This window comes from Ruditapes philippinarum, unplaced genomic scaffold (genome assembly GCF_026571515.1).
Source record: "Ruditapes philippinarum isolate M1 unplaced genomic scaffold, ASM2657151v2 ctg1198_1_1_1_1, whole genome shotgun sequence".
Classification (NCBI taxonomy): Eukaryota; Metazoa; Mollusca; class Bivalvia; order Venerida; family Veneridae; genus Ruditapes; species Ruditapes philippinarum.
The window spans coordinates 136,305-158,547 of record NW_026854821.1 but is presented as its reverse complement, the minus strand read 5'-3'; the positions used below and the strand labels follow the sequence as shown (position 1 = coordinate 158,547).

Genomic DNA, 22,243 nt, shown 5'->3' with positions numbered 1-22,243 from the left:
CTTTATTTTATTTTTCATTCTGACGCTTCGAAATTTGCGGGATTAAACATGTTTTCGAATAAAGTAGGATGTAGTCTTAGTCTTAGAACATTTTCTCGGCTAATAATGTCGCTGTCTCTGGACAATAAGTGACGTCATGTGAGTTATTTATGATATGCAAGTTTGTATGTATATGTTTATAATGAAGTTGAAAGTGTTCAACGCATATTTATTTAAGGTCTGTAAAGATAAAAATGTGTTGAAATGTAAAGAGATATACAATGCATATGTTAAAACGAACACATTATTGAACATAAAGATTATCTGAACTTAAGAAGAATACCCATTTGATCAATAGTTGCCACATCCTGACCTATTATACGACACATCAAATATGTATGCCTCTACAATTGTTATGCTGATAATTTCACATCATATTATATATTATTTTCATTTTCCTCGATAAATTGTACTCACGTAAGTGCGTTACGCAAACTACGCACCGGGTCAGGCTCTCGTGATTTCAGCAAAAAAGAGAAAGAAAGAAAAAACAAAACAAAAAAACAACGCAATTACATCGCCTATTTATTAAATACATGTTGTTTCCATGGATCTATTAAAGATGTTTAAAAGGTTATTGCTTCATATATGAATATGTGATTCCTTCACTTTGACTTCAGTTTATAGACTTATTCGTCACACCATTTTCCGGTATGTTACGGGTTTACCTCCGGGGAATTTCACCAAATGAAGTACATACCACTGGACCATTTACTTTGCTATCATTATTTCGCCGTGTAAGGTGAAAAAACTTGACGTGATTGAAAATTATCAATGTTCCCTCAACAACTATTGCAAATTTTTATAAAATTGAATTCTTTATTATGAAATTCAATGAAATTAAAACAGTCGTAGTGGCATCTTCCATAATAAATAACGAGAGATTTTTTGTGATTAAACTTGCGTATTTTACTTTATTTTTGTATGGAATTATTCCTACAATGATATTTAATTATTTTCTACATAGTAGTATCTGTTGATTCAATAACGACCAAAAACGAAGAATTCGTTATTACACTCCATTAACGGAATTTCCCACAGCTATGTAAAGAAAGTACCGGAAAACGGCGTTAACCTAGGTTTTTGAATTCGTGAATGTTTGCCGTTAAAGGAATTTAATTTAAACTTTATGTAAGAAAATTTCTATAGGCCATTTCGAAATGCATTTCTTTTATTATTCATGCTATTTCGCAATCAATCTTCACCTCTTCGTTTATATATGAAGATGCGCTGATCTTCATCTAAATAATTATGAAGATGCGTGAAGTACAGTAAACTTTGTGAAAAACTCGTAAACATATAGCCCAGTAGGACACATGAGACATACTCGACAGAGAACCAGTCCACCTCCAATCTAACGTCCTCAGCTACATTCGGAACTGCCTCGGCTAGTATCTATAATAATATCAAAGGGCCAAAAAGTTGCAATTGATCAGAGACAAGTGTACCAGTCTACCTCCTGAAATTGGAGAAGAGCCAAAAAGTATTGCGAAATAGTTTAAGCCGATCGATGATTTATGAAGATGATGGAGTTGCATAGCAAACAGGCGTTTTCGTGTGTTTTACACATGCCGGAAATTTTCATCTGGCATGGGAGGGGGTGCCAGACGAGTCGCATGCTGTACAACGGCACGCTTAGGATGACGTCATTTTTCCGTTTATGTTTCATACGCTGTTGTAAGAAAATAGTTACGGCTGTAATGATATCAATTTGCGTTGAAAATAAAGATAAAGAATTAAAAAATATAATGGAATATTTACAATATGCAAGAAAAAATATCTGACATTATATATATATATATATATATGACAGATATTATTATCATTAACCGTTGTAATTGCACAGATTAGGTAATTATTTATAATTTTGCATTTGCTATTTTCTATTATTTTCTTGAGCAAGACACTTAACACTAAATGAACAAGCAATTATCATAGTATTGCAAGCAATCCATAAGTCCCCTACCGGTTAGAACCCCAGCAACATTTTGATGGACCATTGGCCATTCAATTTTACCAGCGGATGAATGACATGAATGAACTTAAATCTTTTGAGTTCTAAGTTTGTCTATATCACAGTAATGTGTTAAGTTTCCCTGCCTAGTAAGGAAATTATGTTTAGACAACCTTGTCATATAATTATGATGTGGGATTTTAAAGTAAATCCTATAAGGAATGAAAAAGTTGGAGTGAAAAATACCAATTTCTCGAAAAAAAATCTAAGTTCAAGGGATAATTCTGGAAATAGTCTTGCTAGAGTATTTAACCTTCTCAAAAATGTTGAGTAATAATAAGAAACATATATATGAAGTTTGAAGTAGATACATTAGAAAATAAAGAAGTTATTTAAAAAGAGACAACATTTTTTCCATAAAATTCTAAGTTCAAGGAGAGGTAATAGTGATAATTTTTTTGTGCTGAGTTGTAAAACCTTGTCACATATGATGTGGTTGATGGCCAGAAACTTATATTTAAAGTTTGAAGTAAACACCTTAAGAAATAAAGAAACTATAGTGAAAAAGCTGAAAAATTTAAATCAGAAAATCTTTGAAATTCAGGCTATTTGTTGCCCATAGCAACCAGAATTTTCAACATAGGAAGAAAAGAAAAAAAATGTGCATAATCTCAAGACTACCATCTACCCATATTTCAAGTTTCATAAAAATATTTTCAGTACTTTTTGAGTTATCACTGGATACAGTTTATGTGTTAAATTTGCCATATTTTTCAGACTATTATGATGCCATAGCAACCAGAATTTTTCAACATAGGAAGAAAAAAGAAAGACGTGCATAATCTCCATATACTGCATCTATCCATATATCAAGTTTCATAAAAATATTTTCAGTACTTTTTGCGTTATCGCGGGATCCAGTTTTTGTGGACTGAACGGACTGACAGACAGACTGACAGACGGAACAGACAGACAGACGGACGGACAGACGGACGGAGGGTAAACCTAAAGTCCCCCCGGTTAAACCGGTAGGGGACTAATAATAGAATATATTCATCCAACTTTCTCCTCATAATCAGAACTCTCTAACCAACTACGCTGCTCAGTGTTTGTACGTATCCATATCCACCTTCATTTTATATATCAATTAAAAATGCAAAGTGAAATAACTGAATAACTTGCACAACCCATTATATCATAATGGCATGGCCCGTTAATGTAAACGTTTTATCGAGTTCGAGGTTAACCTTTGTTTACATAACAAAGATTGACGAACAATGCGAAAAAAAATATGGAAAGCCATGGCTGTCTTATATTGTTCTTTTCCAATTTATTTAACCATTTGGATAATATATAAGTTCACTTCGACCTATATATGAATGAAAACACCTTATTTAACCGGAATCTATTATGTTTAATCCACAGTTACTATATATTAAACCATACCGTCAGTGTATGAAACAGAGTTAGCAATATATAAGTTGATTTTCTCAATATAAAATGATTCCAGTTCTTCAATATATGGTACCAACAGTAGCCGTGTTTGGAATCAGATATCCTTATATGAATCCGTATTATCAAATATATCATTAATTTTTTTCAATATATGAATCCAATTTATCAATTTATGAAACCAAAGTAGAAATATAATAAGTTTGGTTATCACATTATATGAACCAATCTTCAATTATTGTACCAAAAGTAGCAATACATGGAATAAATGGAACCAGATGTCCTGATATGAAACCGAATTATCAATATATTAATTCATTTTTACAATATATAAACCAGTCCAATGTATTGGTGAAGTTGGACAGTATGTAACGTAGCAAAATATAAGGTGAATCACATTATATGATACCAGTTCTTCAATATATGATACAAAGTATATGGAACCAGATGTCCTTATATAAAACCGAATTATCAATATATTAAAATCGTTTTTACAATATAATTTTTTATGAAACCATTTTATCAAATGTATTGGAACCCATAAATGTTGATTTTTACATTATACTGACGGAGCAATGCGTGGAACCAACGTCATTTTAAAGGCTGTATTCTATCCTCGCACCGGTATTACAGTTTCGCGCCAATATTTGTTGTTGAACTGTCAAAAGACCAGCGTGCTTTACTAATGACAAACTGCACATTTTCTAAATAAGGACATATTTGAATTTAACGTCACATTCAATTACTTTGGCCTTAAAATGGGCTGGGCAGGCAAAACTTATCGTTATATATGTACGAGGTGTATGTAAAATTTCAAAGTCATAATTTAAGCTACTTAGTCGTACTGACCATAAACAAGAACATATTTAAACAAAAGTTTATCTCGACTTTTACCTTTGATCAAAAATGGGCATGGCCAGTAGGACACATCAAGGTTAATCTACTCACAAAGTTTCAAAATAACCAGTCAAATAATTAATTTCATGAAAAAGTGTATGCATTGTTATAACAGAACCCAGTGACTTGTTGACTTGAAAATAGGCTAAATTGGTTCCATATAATGAACATTCTATCATAGTATGTAACATCAACATATATACTGCTTCTTTGGTTCCATTCATTAATAAAATGGTTTCATATATTGTAAAAATGAAATAATATATTAATAATTCGGTTTCATATAAGGGCATCTGGTTTCATATATGGCTACTTCGGTACAATATATTGAAGAATTGGTATCATATAATGTGATAACCAACTTATATATTTCTACTTTGGTTTCATAAATTGATACACTGGTTTCATATATTGAAATTTCAATTAATATATTGATAATTCGGTTTAATACCAGGATATCTGGTTCCATATATGGCTATTTTGGTACCATATACTGAAGAATTGGTATCATATCATGTGACAACCAACTTATATATTTCTACTTTGGTTTTTATAAATTTATGAATTAATATATTGAAATTTCGGTTTCATATAAGGAATTCTGATTCCATACATGGCTACTTTGGTACCATATATTGAAAAACTGGAATCATATATCGAGAAAATCAACTTATATATTGCTAACTCTGTTTCATACACTGACGGTATGGTTTCATATATTGTAGCTGTGGATTAATATAATGGATTCCGGTTAAATAAGAAGGTGTTTTCAATTCATATAGTCGAAGCGAACTTATATATTGTCCAAATGGTTAAATAAATTGAAAAATAGCAATATAAGACAGCCATGGCTTTCCATAAAAAAAGTAAGGCAAGCTGATTCCTTATGAATTAAACACAAAGTAAAAACGTGAGATTTTTATGTGCCTTGATAGCGCAGTAGACAGAGCGACCGTTTAAGTGTTATATTTCATGGTCCAATCATGGTTATATATATAAGTACTATTACATTTGGCTGTCTAATGGATCTTTTTCTTATTTGACCGGTTTTGTTTCAAAAAGTTACAAATGCATCAGATATTTTTTGGACACGGGTTGATATGCACTTGTGTACAGTTAGAGAAAACGCCACACATCAGGAGAAAGCATTATCAGAAAAGTAAAAAATAATGTTATATATTGATCCATATATTCAAATTATAAATATTAGGTAATCGTAGTACATTTAAAAAATCTTCATACAGCAATAATTTTTGCGAATCGAACCTGCCTTGCATTGATATTCAACTAGAAATTTAAATGACAGTCTTACCTACTGCGTTAAGTGGACAGTTGGGAAATTGGTAGTTTTTGTTTATTTGTATCGTTAAAAGATGATAAATACAATATGATAACTGTTTTACACCCTTATAGTTGACTTGACCACTGCGTCACTAAATAATTATTTTAGACGTACTCAACACATTTACCTATGTATCTGATATAAATAATAAACACAAAAAATATTGTTTGAAAATTTTCGTAATATTTGCGGGAAATCACTGACCCGCGAATTGCGTAGCTCATCTACACAAACGCTATCACTTTAATCTTTAAGGTACAAACCTGTTTCAACCAACATTAAAACAGATAAGGTCCTGTATCGGAAATGATGAAGGGGGTTTAAAAAAATTCTCTAAAAGTGATTTTTTTCTTTTTATATATCCTTTAAATAGCAATGATTATCTTTAAAACTTCATTAAATGCCGTTTTATTGTTAAAATAACATTTCCAGCACACTTAAATTTTTGGCTGCCAGGCCGCCAGGCCGCTGGGCCGCCAACTTCACAAAAATGACAAAATAAAAAAAAATTCTCTGAAAGTGATTTTTTCTTTTTATATATCCTTTAAATAACAATGTTTATCTTTAAAACTTCACTAAATGCCGTTTTATTGAAAAATTAACATTTCCAGCACACTAAAATTTTTGGCTGCCAGGCCGCCAGGCCGCTGGGCCGCCAACTTCACAAAAATGACAAAATAAAAAAATTCTCTGAAAGTGATTTTTTCTTTTTATATATCCTTTAAATAACAATAATTATCTTTTTCATTAAATGCCGTTTTATTGTTAAATAATATTTCTTGTAAACCCGCCAGGCCGCTGGGCCGCCAACTTCAACAAAAATGACAAAATAAAAAAATTCTCTGAAAGTGATTTTTTCGTTTTATATATCCTTTGAATAACAATGTTTATCTTTTCAAACTTCATTAAATGGCCGCCAACTTTACAAAAATGACAAATAAAAAAATTCTCTGAAAGTGATTTTTTCTTTTTATATATCCTTAAAATAAAAATAATTATCTTTAAAACTTCATTAAATGCCGTTTTATTGTTAAAATAATATTTCTGTAACATTTTTTTTTGGCCGCCAGGCCGCTGGGCCGCCAACTTCACAAAAATGACAAAATAAAAAAATTCTCTGAAAGTGATTTTTTCGTTTTTATATATCCTTTGAAATAACAATAATTATCTTTAAAACTTCATCAAATGCCGTTTTATTGTTAAAATAACATTTCTTTTTTAATTTTAACATTAAATTTTTTGGCCGCCAGGCCACTGGCCCGCCAGGCCGCTAGGCCGCCAACTTCACGCCGCCAGGCCGCCAACTTCACGCCGCCAGGCCGCTGGGCCGCCAACTTCACACGACTTAAAAAAGCTCATTGTACTGGAATTTTCATGAGTCGTCATTTTCATATGAATACATATAATTGTGTTTTATTTTTTCTGGTATATAGTTTATAAATAAAAAAAAAAGCCACCAGACGTTAAAAGATATTTGATTTAGTGCAGTTTGATAAAGTGATCAAGATTATATTCTAAATCAAAGCACTGCAAGCACTGAGGTAAACATTTGCTTGACATTACGGCATCCAGTCTTGCATAAGGATTTTTCAGAAAATCATCATAAATTACTGTTCAGGAACAATAGATATTTTATTAAATTACAAGAATTTGTAACAGAAGTACCAACGCCCCCGCCTCGTGGAAGTTTTATATGAAGCATAAAATTGTGCTGTTTCAAAAGATTGAGGTATGAATCTTAGGACTTTTTCTGAAAAAGTTATGGACTGGACACAAAATATACCCTATAACAGCTTATGTAAATCTTTGACCTCTACATGTGACCTTGACCTTGGAGGTAGGGACACTTGTGTTATGCATGACATGTCATCTTATCATTGTGACTAATTGTGCCAAGTATTTTCAAAATCACTTGATCTATGAAGAAGTTATGGACGGGACACAAAAAATACCATATAACAGACTGTTAACTTTTGACCTCTAAGTGTGCCCTTGACCTTGGAGGTAGGGGTGCAGGTGTTGTACTTGACATATCGTCTTATTATTGTGACTATTTATGCCCAGTATTTTCAAAATCCTTTGATATATGAAAAAGTTATGAACCGGACACAAAATATACCCTTTAACAGACTATGTTAATCTTTGACCTTGAAGGTAGGTGACCAATTGACACATTCCGGTTATGGACCGGACACAAAAGTGTGACAGACGGACGGACAGACGGATTGAGCCTATTTCTATATCCCCCTTTTTTCTTCGAAAAAGGTGGGGGACAAAAATTATGTATCAATGTAATCATTTTCGCGGGATAACAATCCACCAGGGTTTTTCAGTGCTCTGCCTGGATCGACCGGGGCTCTGCCTGGGTTAGTTGAGAATTATCGTAGTGCTGCCGTGGTCAGTGTGACCGCAACAATAATTTCACCCCGGATTTTCCGTATCATCCCAATAACTTATTGCAGTGGTCCTGGGCTCTGCTGGGAGTAAGGGAGACCGCAGCTTAAAAATCACTGGTGAGGAGTTAATTAAGGGCTTCTCCCCCTCATACAAAAAAAGGTCAAATTAAGAAGTTGTACTGTTACAATGTCTAATCAAAAATAAAGTTACATAGGTTATAATTAAATATTTAACAATATTTACTTAAAACATTATAAATCATTAATATATGCTGGTAATATTTATTAACAGTGAGAAAAAAATGCAGCCTGACTAAGACTCAATCCAGAGACCCTCAGAATACATGTACCATACCTCAGCACTACCAAAAAACCCAGAACCCTTGGAATAACATACTGCAGGTCTACAGCTTAAACATATTTTTTCATCTTTACATTGACATAACCCCCATTATATTGAAATTGGTCTTTTTTCATTGGAATACTTAAGTGACTAAGTGAATTGACCACCATAAGCTTATTAGACCCTTAATGTAACAGGGAGAAAAAGTGCAACCTGACTGGAGCTCAAACCTGTCATGCATTGAATACCATTCCACAGCTCTACCAACTGAGATATAAGGTTTCTTAATTACATATCTTCTCCCCTTATTATTCAACAGCTTAATATAATGTGACATCTCTACCATATTGAAATGTTTGCACAATAACAGAGTATACTTCTTAGCTATATATTACATTTTGCACCAAATATCAGAGGGTCAGAAAAATGTGCCGTTTGACCGGGATCCTCAAACGGCAAAAGTTCATGGCAATTTCTTTTGGGTTTCAGGTTTTTCTTCTTTTTAAGGGATGTAACTCATGTTTACTCATTTGTTTGTTCTTTTCTGTCTATCTTAGTCATTATGTATATTTAATAACAAAAATATATCTTTTATATTTATAAATTGAATAGAATAAGATGGAAAATTTACCAGTTTAAGAAGTTCATCAAATAGATGGAGGTCCAGGAATGATGAATATGCATAGAAATATTATTTTTAGACTGGCTTTATAAAACTTATAAACTTGGTTTTTCTATTTGTTGCAGCTAGTAATTTTATATTTATTCATTTAAACCTGGGTTATCAGTTAAGATTTCATCATAAAGATCTTCAGGACTCAATAAATATTTTTTTTGTGGTTTCAGGGGAAAATAAAATACTATTTATGCCAAATCAAAGCCATGATGCTGCCCTATAATGGCTAAATGATTCAAAAATATAAACTGAATTTACTATTCATGGGACTTTAAATCAGAAAAAAAAACTCAAAGATGAATGAGTAAATGTATTTATTTAAATTTATCATTTTAAATTTTATCATAACTTGGTAAATTTCAAAACATCAACACAAAATATGTTAAGAGAGAACTGTTTAAAATGATATTTTAATTCCAGTGTAATTATTAATTTTACAGTCACTACTTTCTGGAAAAATATTTTGGTGTATGATAATAGAGTAAAACACATTATTTGGCACTTATATCATTATTCTAAGAGAAAAGATCTAGATTTTAAAGTGTAAGAGTGAGATATAGCATGAATCGAGGGAACTTTGATATACAGTAGTTGCCTATGTTGCCTAGTTTCAGATGCAACCCTGGTCCTAGCAGTTTGGTCCCATCTGTAAGATTGTTGTTTTATCATGGTGAAGATGGGATCATAGCTATCTCATGATCCTAAAATGGATCACAAGATCAAGATGTGACAACTCAACAACAGATCACCTCCCTAATGGATAAGATTTCCATTTACTTAATTTGCATTTATTCATAATGATAACAAAACTTTTCTTGAAGGTTTTAGATACATAGTATTTGTATTTAATTGGTAGGATTATGTCATGGTTCATAACTGTTCACTGTTAAGGGGAGAAAATGTGTAAGTGGCCATATAGCTCAGTCAGTCAAGTTATAGTATGGTACTTTGAGGGTCCCGGGTTCAAATCCCGGTCAGGCTGCAAATTTTTTCTCATCCGGGTACAATTGGCAACAAACTTGTTGCCTTGACTGCATATAGCTAAGAGTTAATTCACAATTAGCTCTGTATTACAGACAAACTTCAATATAGCGGAGAAGTAATTATAATGGTTCAGAACTGTTCACTATTTAGAGGAGTTGATGTGTAAGCAGCTTAATAGCTCAGACGGTAGAGCTGTAGTAAGGTATTCTGAGTGTCCCGGGTTTGAGTCCTGTTCAGGCTGCACATTTTTGTCACCATGTTACAAAATTACCAATTGGTAGGACTTTAATTAAGAATCTTGTGATAATCCTCAATATAATATATTTAATCAAACTGGACTAAAATTATAAAGTTTTAATACGCATTAAATTTTTTTAATTTTGTTGCATGTAATTATACAAATTGATTAACTTGTATGAGTGATATTGGTGGAGTGACAATGAAAAAACCATATGTTCATGTATATATAGAAAACAACTGTTGAATTATAGAAATTAAAAGGTAAATTTATTTACAGAATGATGTGGTTCCTGCAGGATTTTCACCAGAGGTCTGGTTTGTAAAATTTCAACCAAGGGTAAAATACATATTTCAGGGGGTGTCCGTGGCTGATTGGTTAAGGTCGTTGACTGCTGTGAGTTCGAATCCCAACAAGGGACTTTGGATTCTTTCATGTGAGGAAGCTATCCAGCTAACTTACGTAATGTCAGCGGTTCTACTCAGGTGCCCGTTCGTGCCTGAATTATGCACGGAAGGGCACCTGAGGTCTTCCTCCACCAGTAAAGCTGGAACGTTGCGATATGACCTATACTGTGTTGATGTGACATAAAACCCAAAACAAACAAACAAACATATTTCAGTGTGTACATGTATTTGGTATCGTTGGCCTAGTGGTTAAGGTGTCTGCCTTCAGTTTGTGAGGTTGAAGGTTCAAGCCCCCACAGGGAGAGTAATTGAAGTATGAATGTTTATCGTGGGACTCGTTCCTAAAAAGCTGCTTCTTGAGCTGCTAGGTAGTTAAAATGAATGGTTACCAATTTCTATCCGCCTTGCGCCTGGCATAGTGGTAGGAGTTGGGAGGTACATGGTATGCAAGCAATTTATAGGTGTCTCATAAGTCAGAAATGGCTGGCCCAGGTAGTGGTGACACTATAATAAACAAGACCTTTTCCCAATACCTTTTATTTGGTATTTAACTTGTTTACAAAAAAGGCAAGTCCTTGATGTAATACTATATTTATTGTGTCACGGTTCAGGGAAGAAAATGTGTAACACGCTGCCCTTGGATAGCTAAGTTAGTAAGAGCTCTGGTACGGTATTCCAAGGGTCCTAGGTATGAGTCCGGTGGGGCTGCACATTCTTCTCACCCTGTGACATTTGATACCCAATTTGAAGCTGTGACTCACTGCAGAATATAGCCCAGAGTTAAATTCACATTGCTTTGTAACCTGAGAAATTTGAGGATGAATTTAAATATAGCAGGAAAGTATCTCAATAGCTTTTAGGGGAGAAAATGTATAAGAGGCCGAATAGCTCATTCGGTAGAGCTGTGGTATGGTATTCGAGGGTCCTAGGTTCGAGACCCGATCAGGCTGCACAATATTTATTTTTGTTTTGTTGCATTCTTCACTTCACTTTCTTCGCCCCCTTGACTGCAACAGAACAAAATAATGAAAACTAGAACTGCCACTATCATGGCGTGAATACCCCCGCATACCACTTTGTCAGAATCAACAGTGGCCATTTAGAGCTCAAGAACAACCTCCCTGCCAAATCTGAGGTTACTAAGCCAGTGCATTGCTAATTAAGTTATGTATTCTACATGCTTCAAATGTGAAAATGTCAAAATCAATACATTGCGGACAGGACATTCTTTAGCAATTGAGAAGAAAAGCTTTTTAGTCCCCTACCGGTTTACCGGAGGGGACTTTAGGTTTACCCTTCGTCCGTCTGTCCGTCCGTCAGTCCGTCCGTCTGTCAGTCCGTCAGTCCATCCGTCCACAAAACTGGATCCCGCTATAACGCAAAAAGTACTGAAAATATTTTAATGAAACTTGATATATGGATAGATGGCAGTATGGAGGTTATGCACGTCTTTTTCTTTTCTTCCTATGTTGAAAATTCTGGTTGCTATGGCAACAAATAGACTGAAAATATGACAAATTTTACACATAAACTGGATCCCGCGATAACGCAAAAAGTACTGAAAATATTTTTATGAAACTTGATTTATGGATAGATGGCAGTATGGAGATTATGCACGTCTTTTTCTTTTCTTCCTATGTTGAAAATTCTGGTTGCTATGGCAACAAATAGACTGAAAATATGGCAAATTTTACACATAACCTGGATCCAGTGATAACACAAAAAGTACTGAAAATATGTTTATGAAACTTGACATATGGGTAGATGGCAGAATGGAAATTATGCACATCCTTTTCTTATCTTCCTATGTTGAAAATTCTGGTTGCTATGGCAACAAATAGACTGAATTTCAAGATTTCTTATTCTAGTTTTTAAGTTTTTTCACTATAAGTTCTTTATTTCTTAAGGTATTTTCTTCAAACTTTAAATATAAGTTGCTTGTCATCAATCATATCATATGTGGCAAGGTTTACAACTCTAGTACAAAATTTATCAGAATTACCTCCCTTGAACTTAAAATTTTCATGAAAAAAACATTGTTTTTTTTAATAACTTCTTTTTCTAAATGTATCTACTTCAAACTTCATATAAATGTTTCTTATTGTCACTCAACATTTGTGAGTGTTCAATACTCTAGCAAGACTATTTCCAGAATTATGCCCCTTTTTGAACTTAGACTTTTTTTCGAGAAATTGGTAATTTTCACTCCAACTTCTTCAATCATGATAGGATTTTAAAAATGATATATTTTGATAACAGGGATGTTTAAAAAAAAACTTTAGAGTGTCCTTCAGTCCGTCTGTCTGTACATAAAAACTGTTTCCTGTGATCACTTTTAAAGAACTTTTTCAACAAATTAACTTAAAATAGGAACATAAGTGAATGGCCCTTCAGAATGTTGCTTGGGCTCTTACCGGTAGGGGACTTATGGATTGCTTGCAATACTATGATAATTGCTTGTTTGTCAAGGTCCCTGTGACCTTGACCTTTGACCCAGTGACCTCAAAATAAATAGGGGTCACCTTATAGTTATGATCAACATCCATGCCAAATATGAAGACTGTGGGTCAAAGGAATCTTAAGTTATTGGGCGGACAAACCTTTTGAAGTCAAGGCCCCTGTGACCTTGACCTTTGACCTGGTGACTTCAAAATCAATAGGGGTCATCTACTAATCATGACTAACTTCCATGACAAATATGAAGACTGTGGGTCAAAGGAATCTTAAGTTATTGGGCGGACAAGCTTTTTGAAGTCAAGGCCCCTGTGACCTTGACCTTTGACCTGGTGACCTCAAAATCTATAGGGATCATTTACTAATCATGACTACCTCCATGCCAAATATGAAGACTGTGGGTCTAAGGAATCTTAAGTTATTGGGCGGACAAGCTTTTTGAAGTCAAGGCCCCTGTGACCTTGACCTTTGACCTGGTGACCTCAAAATCAATAGGGGTCATCTACTAATCATGACTAACCTCCATGCCAAATATGAAGACTGTGGTCAAAGGAATCTTAAGTTATTGGGCGGACAAGCTTTTTGAAGTCAAGGCCCCTGTGACCTTGACCTTTGACCTAGTGACCTCAAAATTAATAGGGGTCATCTACTAATCATGACTAACTTCCATGGTAAATATGAAGACTGTAGGTCAAAGGAATCTTAAGTTATTGGGCGGACAAGCTTTTTGAAGTCAAGGCCCCTGTGACCTTGACCTTTGACCTGGTGACCTCAAAATCAATAGGGGTCATCTTCTAATCATGACTGACCTCCATGCCAAATATGAAGACTAAGGGTCAAAGGAATCTTAAGTTATTGGGCGGACAAGAAAAAACCGACGGACAGCCGGACAGCCGGACGGACAAGCTGATTCCAGTATACCCCCCTTACAACTTTGTTGTGCGGGGGTATAAAAATAGAGAGTCATCGATGGGTCACGCAGAGGTGACAGTATGATTAAACGCCAAATTTAAGGCGATTGTACGCTAAATATGAAGCAACAAAATGATTTTTTATTGTCACGGTTCAGAACTGTTCACTATTTATGGGAGATGATGTGTAAGCGGCTTGATAACTCAGGTGGTAGAGATGCTGTACAGTATTCCGGGGGCCCTGGGTTTTAGTTCCGGTCTGGCTGCACATTTTTCTCACCCTGTGACACTTGGCGCCCAAGGGGGGACCATGACTGAATATAGCTCAGAGTTTAATTAACATTTCTTTGTAACTCATTAATTTCGAGGATGAACTTAAATATAGCAAGATAGTATGTCACGGTAAGAACTGTTCACTATTTAGGAGAGATGATTTGTAAGCGGCCGGATAGCTAATATAAAAAGAGCCGCAGTACAGTATTCCGAGGGTCCCGGGTTCAAGTTCCGGTCAGGCTTCATATTTTTCTCACCCTGTGACACTTGGCACCCAACAGGGGACCATGACTGAATATTGCTCAGAGTTTAATTTATATTTCTCTGTAACTCTGTGAAATTGGAGGATGAATTTCTATAAAGCAGGGGAGTATGCCATGGTTCAAAACTGTTCGATAGAGCCATGGTACAGTATCCTGAGGGTCCCGGGTTCGAGTTCAATTCAGGCTGCAGATTTTTTTCACCCTGTGACACAAGTGGCGCCAAACGGGGGACCGTGACTGAATATAGATCAGAGTTTATATTTATTTCTCTGTAACTCTGTGAAATTCGAGGATGATTTTAAATATAGCAGGGGTCAGAATTGTTCACTATTTTGGGGAGATGATGTTTAAGCAGCCAGATAGTTAAGTTGGTAGAGCAGCGGTATGGTATTCCGAAGGTCCCAGGTTCAATTTCTGCTCGGGCTGCACATTTTTCTCACCCATTGACACTTTGCGCCCAACGGGGGACCGTGACTGAATAATTATAAATTAGCTCAGAACTTAATTTACATTTCTCTGTGAAATTCAAGGAAGAATTTCAAATATAGCAGGGGGTATGTCACAGTTCTGAAGTGTTCACTATTTAGGGTCCCGGGTTCGAGTTCCCAGTCAGGCTGCACATTTCTCTCACCCTATGACACATGGAAAAAATATGTCCCTCTCATCATTTTATTTTTTTGTGTTGTTGCGGTTGAAGGGCCTATATTCACAAAATACGAAAGGAAAAAATGCAAAATAAATTTTTTATTTTTTTTGTTCCCCCAAGGGCAAAGTAACCCAAAACCAAACAAAATAACGAAATGGCTAAACAACACATAGTTAAGAAATCCGGGTAGCAGACTTTTCCATTTGAGAGGGTTCACACCAAAGGGGCCACACAAAGAATTTCACAATGCATTGCTTAAATCAGAAAGTTTGGGGAGTCCATTTTTAATTAAATTTTCCCTTTTTGCAAAATTTTTGGAGTTGGAAACTTTTTTGTAACTTTTTGATACAAATTTAATGCAATTTAAAATGAGATACTCTTAATCATTTAAAAAAAAGTATTAGATAAAGTTTTTTTATTTTTTTGTTGATTTGATATGTGAATAAATGTTTTGCATCTTTTTTTTTTCTTTTTTTTTCTGTATTCTTGTCGCCTAAAGAATGCTGTATAAGACCTTTTTTTTATCATTTGTTTTTCTGTGCTTCTTTTATGTATATTTGTTGTCATTTTAGTGCATGTTAGTTTTTGTTATGTGACAGCTGTGTTCAGTTTTTTAATTTTCCAATTGGGGGAAATAGTTTCAAAAAGTTTTGTTTTCCCTTTTTTTCTACTTTTTTTTTTTTTTGGTTTCAAATTAAATTTAAATTAATTATTTAGACATAAATTTATCTGGGAGTCAGATAAAAATGTTCACAACTTTTAAATTTTTATATGATACTTGTACTGTTTTTGTTAACCAAATTTTTATGATGATAATTCAGATCTGCTATGATATTGCCAAAAATATCTGGAAAATTTGGCAAATTATTAAAAGTAAATTAAACATTTACTTTAAATTTTTTTAAAAAAAATTAAAAAAAATTAATTCTATTTGATTTTGGTAGTGTACATAAAAAGAATTTTGTATGAGTAATTTTTTTGTTTTTTATTGGGTTTATTTTCTTTTAAAAATTTAATGCTTTTTACCCTATTTTTATTGTTAATTTAAATGTTTTTCAGATTTTTATAATGTAAATTTATTTCTTTAAAACTTTTTTATTTTTCTTTTATAAGATTGTTTGTTTGAATTTTTAAGGATAGTCATTAGTGGGGAAAACTATTAGTAATTTTTGTTTTTTTTGAAACCCCTATAATAAAGATTATCTACCTCTTATTTTAATAAATTTTTCCGCCTTTTTAAAACGGCCAAGGAACAACCCCCTTTAAATCGTGTTTTAATTTAGGGTTTTTTGAAAAAAAAATCATTGATTGTGAATATTAAAAAATATGAAAAGTTTTTAGACCCTTTTATAAGAAAATGTTAGGTAAATAAATACAAGGTTTTTAAATTATAGTACCCTTGTAAAATTTTTCGGGTATTTTTGACCTAGTTTGGAAAATTGGCCATTTTCAATAAAGCTTAAGATAGTTCTAGCCAATAAAAAATAAAACAGGATAAGAAACAAAGTTTAACACCCTACAGTTTTAAAAGCAAAATTATTTTCATGAATTTAATACTTTTAGAAATTGCAGGTTTTTCAAAATCCTATCGAAAGATCAAAATTTGGCGATTTAGTAAATTTCACGCCATATATTCTGGAGAAAAAAAATCTGTAAATATTCAAATACGCACCGAAATAATTTCTCTATGGAGGATTTATACAATCACAGCGGTTGTTTGTAAATAAATTTATAGGCAAGTTTTTTAAAAAACTGTGTAAAAAAATTACGACCCGTGTGTTATTAGCGACAGGAAGGCGAGCTAGGAAATATTGCCTTTGTCTTTGCAAATTAAGTCAAGCATTCTGAACTATCTGGTGCAAATTGATTAATGATAAAAAAATAAATTTGTTCTATGCTGTATTGCATGTCAAAGAAACTTTACTCTGATTTTGATGTGGATTTTCCTTGGTTGAAATTTGTGCATACTTCTTTAGATTCTCTCGGTCTGTCAAGTTATTGGATTTTTCAAACAGTTAGTTCTGTCCTACATTTTAAGAAAATTATTTCTGCTAGAATTAAGGATCAGTTTATTCAAGATTGGCAATCTTCTATTCATGAATCCAGTAATGTCTGAATTATAGAATTTTTAAAAACTCAATTTGGTTTGAAAATACTTTAAACATTTTACCATCAGATTTAGCAAATAGCGTTTTTCAATTTCAGATGTATGAACCACAAATGCCAATTGAAACAGGTAGATTTTTTTAAATTTGGATAGAAAGTCTAAGAGTGTGCTGTTTTATGTTCTGATAATTTGTTTAGGTGATGAATTTCATTATTTATGTCACTGTTCCTATTTTAACACTGAGAAACACATATTTAGACAATTCATTTTTTTTCATAGACCTTACATTATTAAATTTTCTAATTTAATGATAGTGAAAGCAATATGTTTTATTCAATCTAGCAATATTCTGTAAGAAAATAATCTTTGTGCTTAATAATTCATATTGATATTTTTTTTTTCATTTTGATCTCATTCTCCGATTCTAAATTGTTAAGTATAAATATGTTATAATTTTTATTCTATTTTTTATTCTATTTTTGTTCTCTTTTTTATGTACATAATTATGTTCATAACATTGCCATTTCAATTATGTATCACTTTACTTTGTTTTGTAAAACATTTGTTATATTGTTGTTTCTCACATGCCCAGTTGGCCTTGAGATATCAAAAAAATTGAAACAATGAACTACTCGGCCCCTTTTCCCTAGTTTTTGGGAAAAGGCCTCGAAAAACTTAGTAGTATGAATAACAGAAGGATGCGGTATTTCGGTTAACTCGCTAAGAAAAAATGTAAAAAAGTTTTTGTTGGGTTTTGACAAAGTGTAGTTTTAATATATGTAGTAAAGTCCCCCTAAAAAAGTGAACTATAGTACAAAAACAAACTAATTTTTTTATATATTTATTATGGTTGTAGAAAAGAAAGACAAAAAACCCGTTTACATTTGGATTTGTTTAAAAATTTAACCCATGGGGTATTTGAATTTCAAAATTTTTGTCGACAATTTTTAAATATAAGAGTGGGGAAAACATTTGTGTAAAAATATAATTTTTTTTAAAAATTCTTTTTCGTTTTTATCGAAGTAGGGTGAAATCTTAAACCCTATTTTTTCAGGGTTTTTATAGATAATAGCCGAGGCAGTTCCGAATGACTTGAAACTTGGCTTGCTTTTGGAAACGTTGTTCCAGTTAGGTGGTTTCCTGCTTACATTTGTTAGTGCATGATTGAACGGGAAACCATTTGCAATCGTGCCAATCGCAACTTTTCGGCCCTTTCCGTCACTCTTCGGATTAATTATAATAGCCGAGGTTGTTCCGATTCGGGCGATTCCGTCATACTGCGGAATCAGACGAAGTAATATTACGGAAATCTAAGCTATTTTAGTTACTTTGGAAATCCCAGTTTGTTTTTCTATTTTTACTTGATTCCGTTTAAATTCTTTTTCAAGACGCAAAAGTTAGTTTCTTTTATAATTGGTTTTTGTCTTTATTAGTGTTATAAAATAGAGAATGGTTACTGTAGTATTATTCCGTCTCCAAAGGTCGGTCCTGCTTACCAAAATGTCGTGACCGAATCACGCATGGTCAAGTTATATTTAGATCTACTGACATAGTTTAAACGTCTTGCTGAGGTAATCTAAAAATAGTCCATGCATATCATTAACCTTACCACGTGCTGATCTCCTGTCCATAGATATTTAAGGTGTATTGTTTGGTTTTATTAACCTGTCAATTGCATACTGATTACACGGTCGATGCACGCAGTATATTAAACTTCGGTATTGTTTGGTTTTATTAACCTGTCAATTACATACTGATTACACGGTCGATGCACACAGTATATTAATCTTCGGTAGATTTTCGGTAAGCTCCGTAAGATAGACGGTGTACGATGGAATTTAATTTAATTTTTATCTCTTAACTAATAGTACTCAGCGTTGTAGCGCAATCGGGTAAAGCACGAGTTTATAATCTAAGTCTCACACGTGTTTTAAGTTCGAGACCGCGTTGGTCCATGTTTTTTCTTATTAATACTTTCAACATTATTGAAGCTATATATTATTTTATTTTATGTTGTTTGGTTTTTTTTATGTTTTTACTTAATTTTGTTATGTCTATACTCTTTTTAAATAACATGTTTTTAAGAATTCATGTTTAAATTGAAACGGATTAAAATCAATAAATGTATTTTCAATGCCGTAAACACACTACAAATCTGTTCCATTAAAGAATACTGCAAAAATAAAGAAAGAGTACTAAAACAACGGCAACAGTAAGGATCGAACCACAGACCTCTCATCAGACCTATCAGGCATTCTCTTAACCGACTGTGCTATTGTGAATTAACGAAAACCTTCACATTACGCTGGCGTGACTTTCAATCCATGACTAATATACTTCACATTAATTCTCGTAAACTACACGGACCAAACCGAAGTGGGACCGAATATTTAAATGAGTCCTATAATGTATTCATAATTGACAGGTCAATAAAATCAGACTATAGATGTTCGGTAAGTTCCGTGAGATGTACGCTGTACGATGGAATTTAATTAGTCGCCGAAAGAAACCGCCACAAAATGTAAACAAAGAGGTCACATAAATCAGTGTAAATTGCAAATGTCGGCACTTTGGAGGAAAACGTTCGCGTTTTTCAATCTAAAAGCTTGGACATACGATTTTATGTCACAGGTCATAGACACTACAGTTGAAAGGCAGTTTTAATATGTTTGTTAAAATATCAGTGGTTGACTTAATATTTATTTAAGTACGTTAGATTATACGGGATAAATTTCGGGTACTGCAGTCCGTGTGATTTTGTTGTTCGCCGCAAGCTTCGTCAAAGTCATGCATATAGATCTGTTATGATAAAGATTTTCGTAATCATAGTTATATTTGTTTAAATTTTAATGATTTTGACCATTTTGTTTCCTACAAATTAAATCTTAGTCCATTCATCGGGCATTTATAACGTGCAGTACCGGCCCTGCACATTCTCGACACAGATCGGCTCTGGTCTTTGTACCTTTTATTATATACATGTAGATATGTATTTATTTATTTTCATACTATTAATTTTTTTTGTAACTGGATGCTTACCAACTTTCTTTTTTTTTTTTTCAGGCCTACCTCCTGATGACCAAAGTTGGGGAAAAAAAAAGATTGTAAAACATGGCCAAAGTTGTCTTACGAAGACCTTGTTGATTATTTGATCCACAAAAAGGCATATGATGGAAAGGCAATGAAATCCTTTCGGTCATTGTATGGATACAACTATGTACAAAATGGTTGGATTGGAGACATCTGGTCCTTAAATTATTAAATTATGATGGAGAAACATACCTGAAGGCAAAAATCTCACCTAGTCAACCAGGGGTAGGACGTAAAGATTATGAAATTTTTTTACAGGAGCCTATGTCGATAAATGAAAAAAAAGTATAACATGTTCTTATGTCGATAAATGAAAAAGTATAAGATGTATCTATGTCGATAAATGAAAAAGTATAAGATGTATCTATGTCGATAAATGAAAAAGTATAAGATGTATCTTTGTCGATAAATGAAAAACGTTTTGCCTGTACCTATGTCCATAGATGAAAAAAAGTGTTAGAATTGTTAGTGTCTTTTAATGAAAAATGTTTTTCAATTAAGCACCTATGTCTTTAACTGATAAAGGTGTTTCACGTTCCTATGTCAGCAAATGAAAAAGATAATTCATATATGAAATCTGGAATAATTAATTAGTTGAGGAAAATTATCTTCAAATTTGATTAATTTTCTTCAAATTGTAGAATATTTATGTGCTAATTTCCTTCATTAATTTTAGCAAATTCTGACTGCAAAACTACTTATTCAGATTGTGTATAATATAATTTATATTAAAGAGACTATAAGGAAGACATATTCAACAGGATCAACCCTTATAAATGCCTTGGGACTTGCCATTAAAACCAACACATGTATATAATATATATAGACTATTTATTTGTTTATCTTTTTATTTAAATGTTCATAACCCATCTGCAACACTGGGATAGGATTCTGTTCAGTCGGTCGTCTATCAATGAAATGCACTGAGCAGACCTGTAATTACAAAACAGATGTTTTGCTTTAGCCTTTTAAAAGCAGATATAAAAATGATAATCAAATAACTTTTTGTACATAATTTACTTATGATTCAAATTCATTTAATAGATAGATATCCTGTAAGTATTGAAATAAAAATAAAATGTAATGTCAAACTTAATTCTCACAGCGACAAGACATATGTATGCTGATATGTTATATATGTAACTTATTGTATGGGAGTAAGACAACAAATTTCGTCAACACTTATCTAAAATACAAAATATGTTTTTAACTTACGACTGATTTTGAAGGAGGGTCAAATCCTTTCCTATTTATTGATTTTAGCCACTGAAGACGCCGTTCGCCAGATATGGGAATGCAATGAAATTTGAATGGCGTCAGACACGGACATTCCTTCCCTTTTATATCATTATGCAGTGTACATGGCGAGTTTTCCCCGTCGTACAGCTTTTTCTGGTTATTATTACAATTCACTACAGCAGACTGCCTACCACCACCTCGTTGATAAGGCATAATCACTCGCTTTTATCAAAATATTTGATATTTTGGTTAAATTGTGTTTTTCACTCCCGTAATGGCGGACGAGGAGATTGAAGAGTATTTTCCAGGGGAGACTACTTTTGCGGAAAAGCGGAGATAACATTGTCTATATTTGTAACAGTTTAATATTATATCTATGGTAGGAGAAGGCCATATAAAAGCAAATCAATTACTGAACAATTAAGGACCACAATTATTTTTCATAATCATAAAAATTCAAAAATAAAGTAACGTTGCTAAATGAAACAAGCAAATTCGTTGAATTTATATCCCCCGCCGAGTGCTGGTTATT

At 33.2% G+C, this 22,243-nt stretch overlaps 1 protein-coding gene across 1 annotated transcript; it reads right to left on the bottom strand.

Annotated features, from left to right (window-relative positions):
• Positions 1 to 21,284: 21,284 nt before the first annotated feature.
• LOC132741175 (uncharacterized) lies at positions 21,285 to 21,991 on the bottom strand. Its single transcript, XM_060729288.1, has 2 exons — positions 21,688 to 21,991; positions 21,285 to 21,405 (listed from the first exon to the last, which is right to left on the bottom strand). The coding sequence occupies exons 1-2, from the start codon at positions 21,922 to 21,924 to the stop codon at positions 21,304 to 21,306; spliced, it is 339 nt and encodes a 112-aa protein (XP_060585271.1). The 5' UTR covers positions 21,925 to 21,991; the 3' UTR covers positions 21,285 to 21,303.
• Positions 21,992 to 22,243: the final 252 nt, after the last annotated feature.

What these genes read in the sequence shown, in the direction of transcription:
- LOC132741175 (XM_060729288.1), bottom strand. Translation starts at nt 21,924, where the DNA reads ATGCCTTATCAACGAGGTGGTGGTAGGCAGTCTGCTGTAGTGAATTGT. An exon ending in ACCCTCCTTCAAAATCAGTC is followed by an intron (nt 21,406 to 21,687) that starts GTAAGTTAAAAA and finishes TTGTAATTACAG; the next exon opens with GTCTGCTCAGTGCATTTCAT.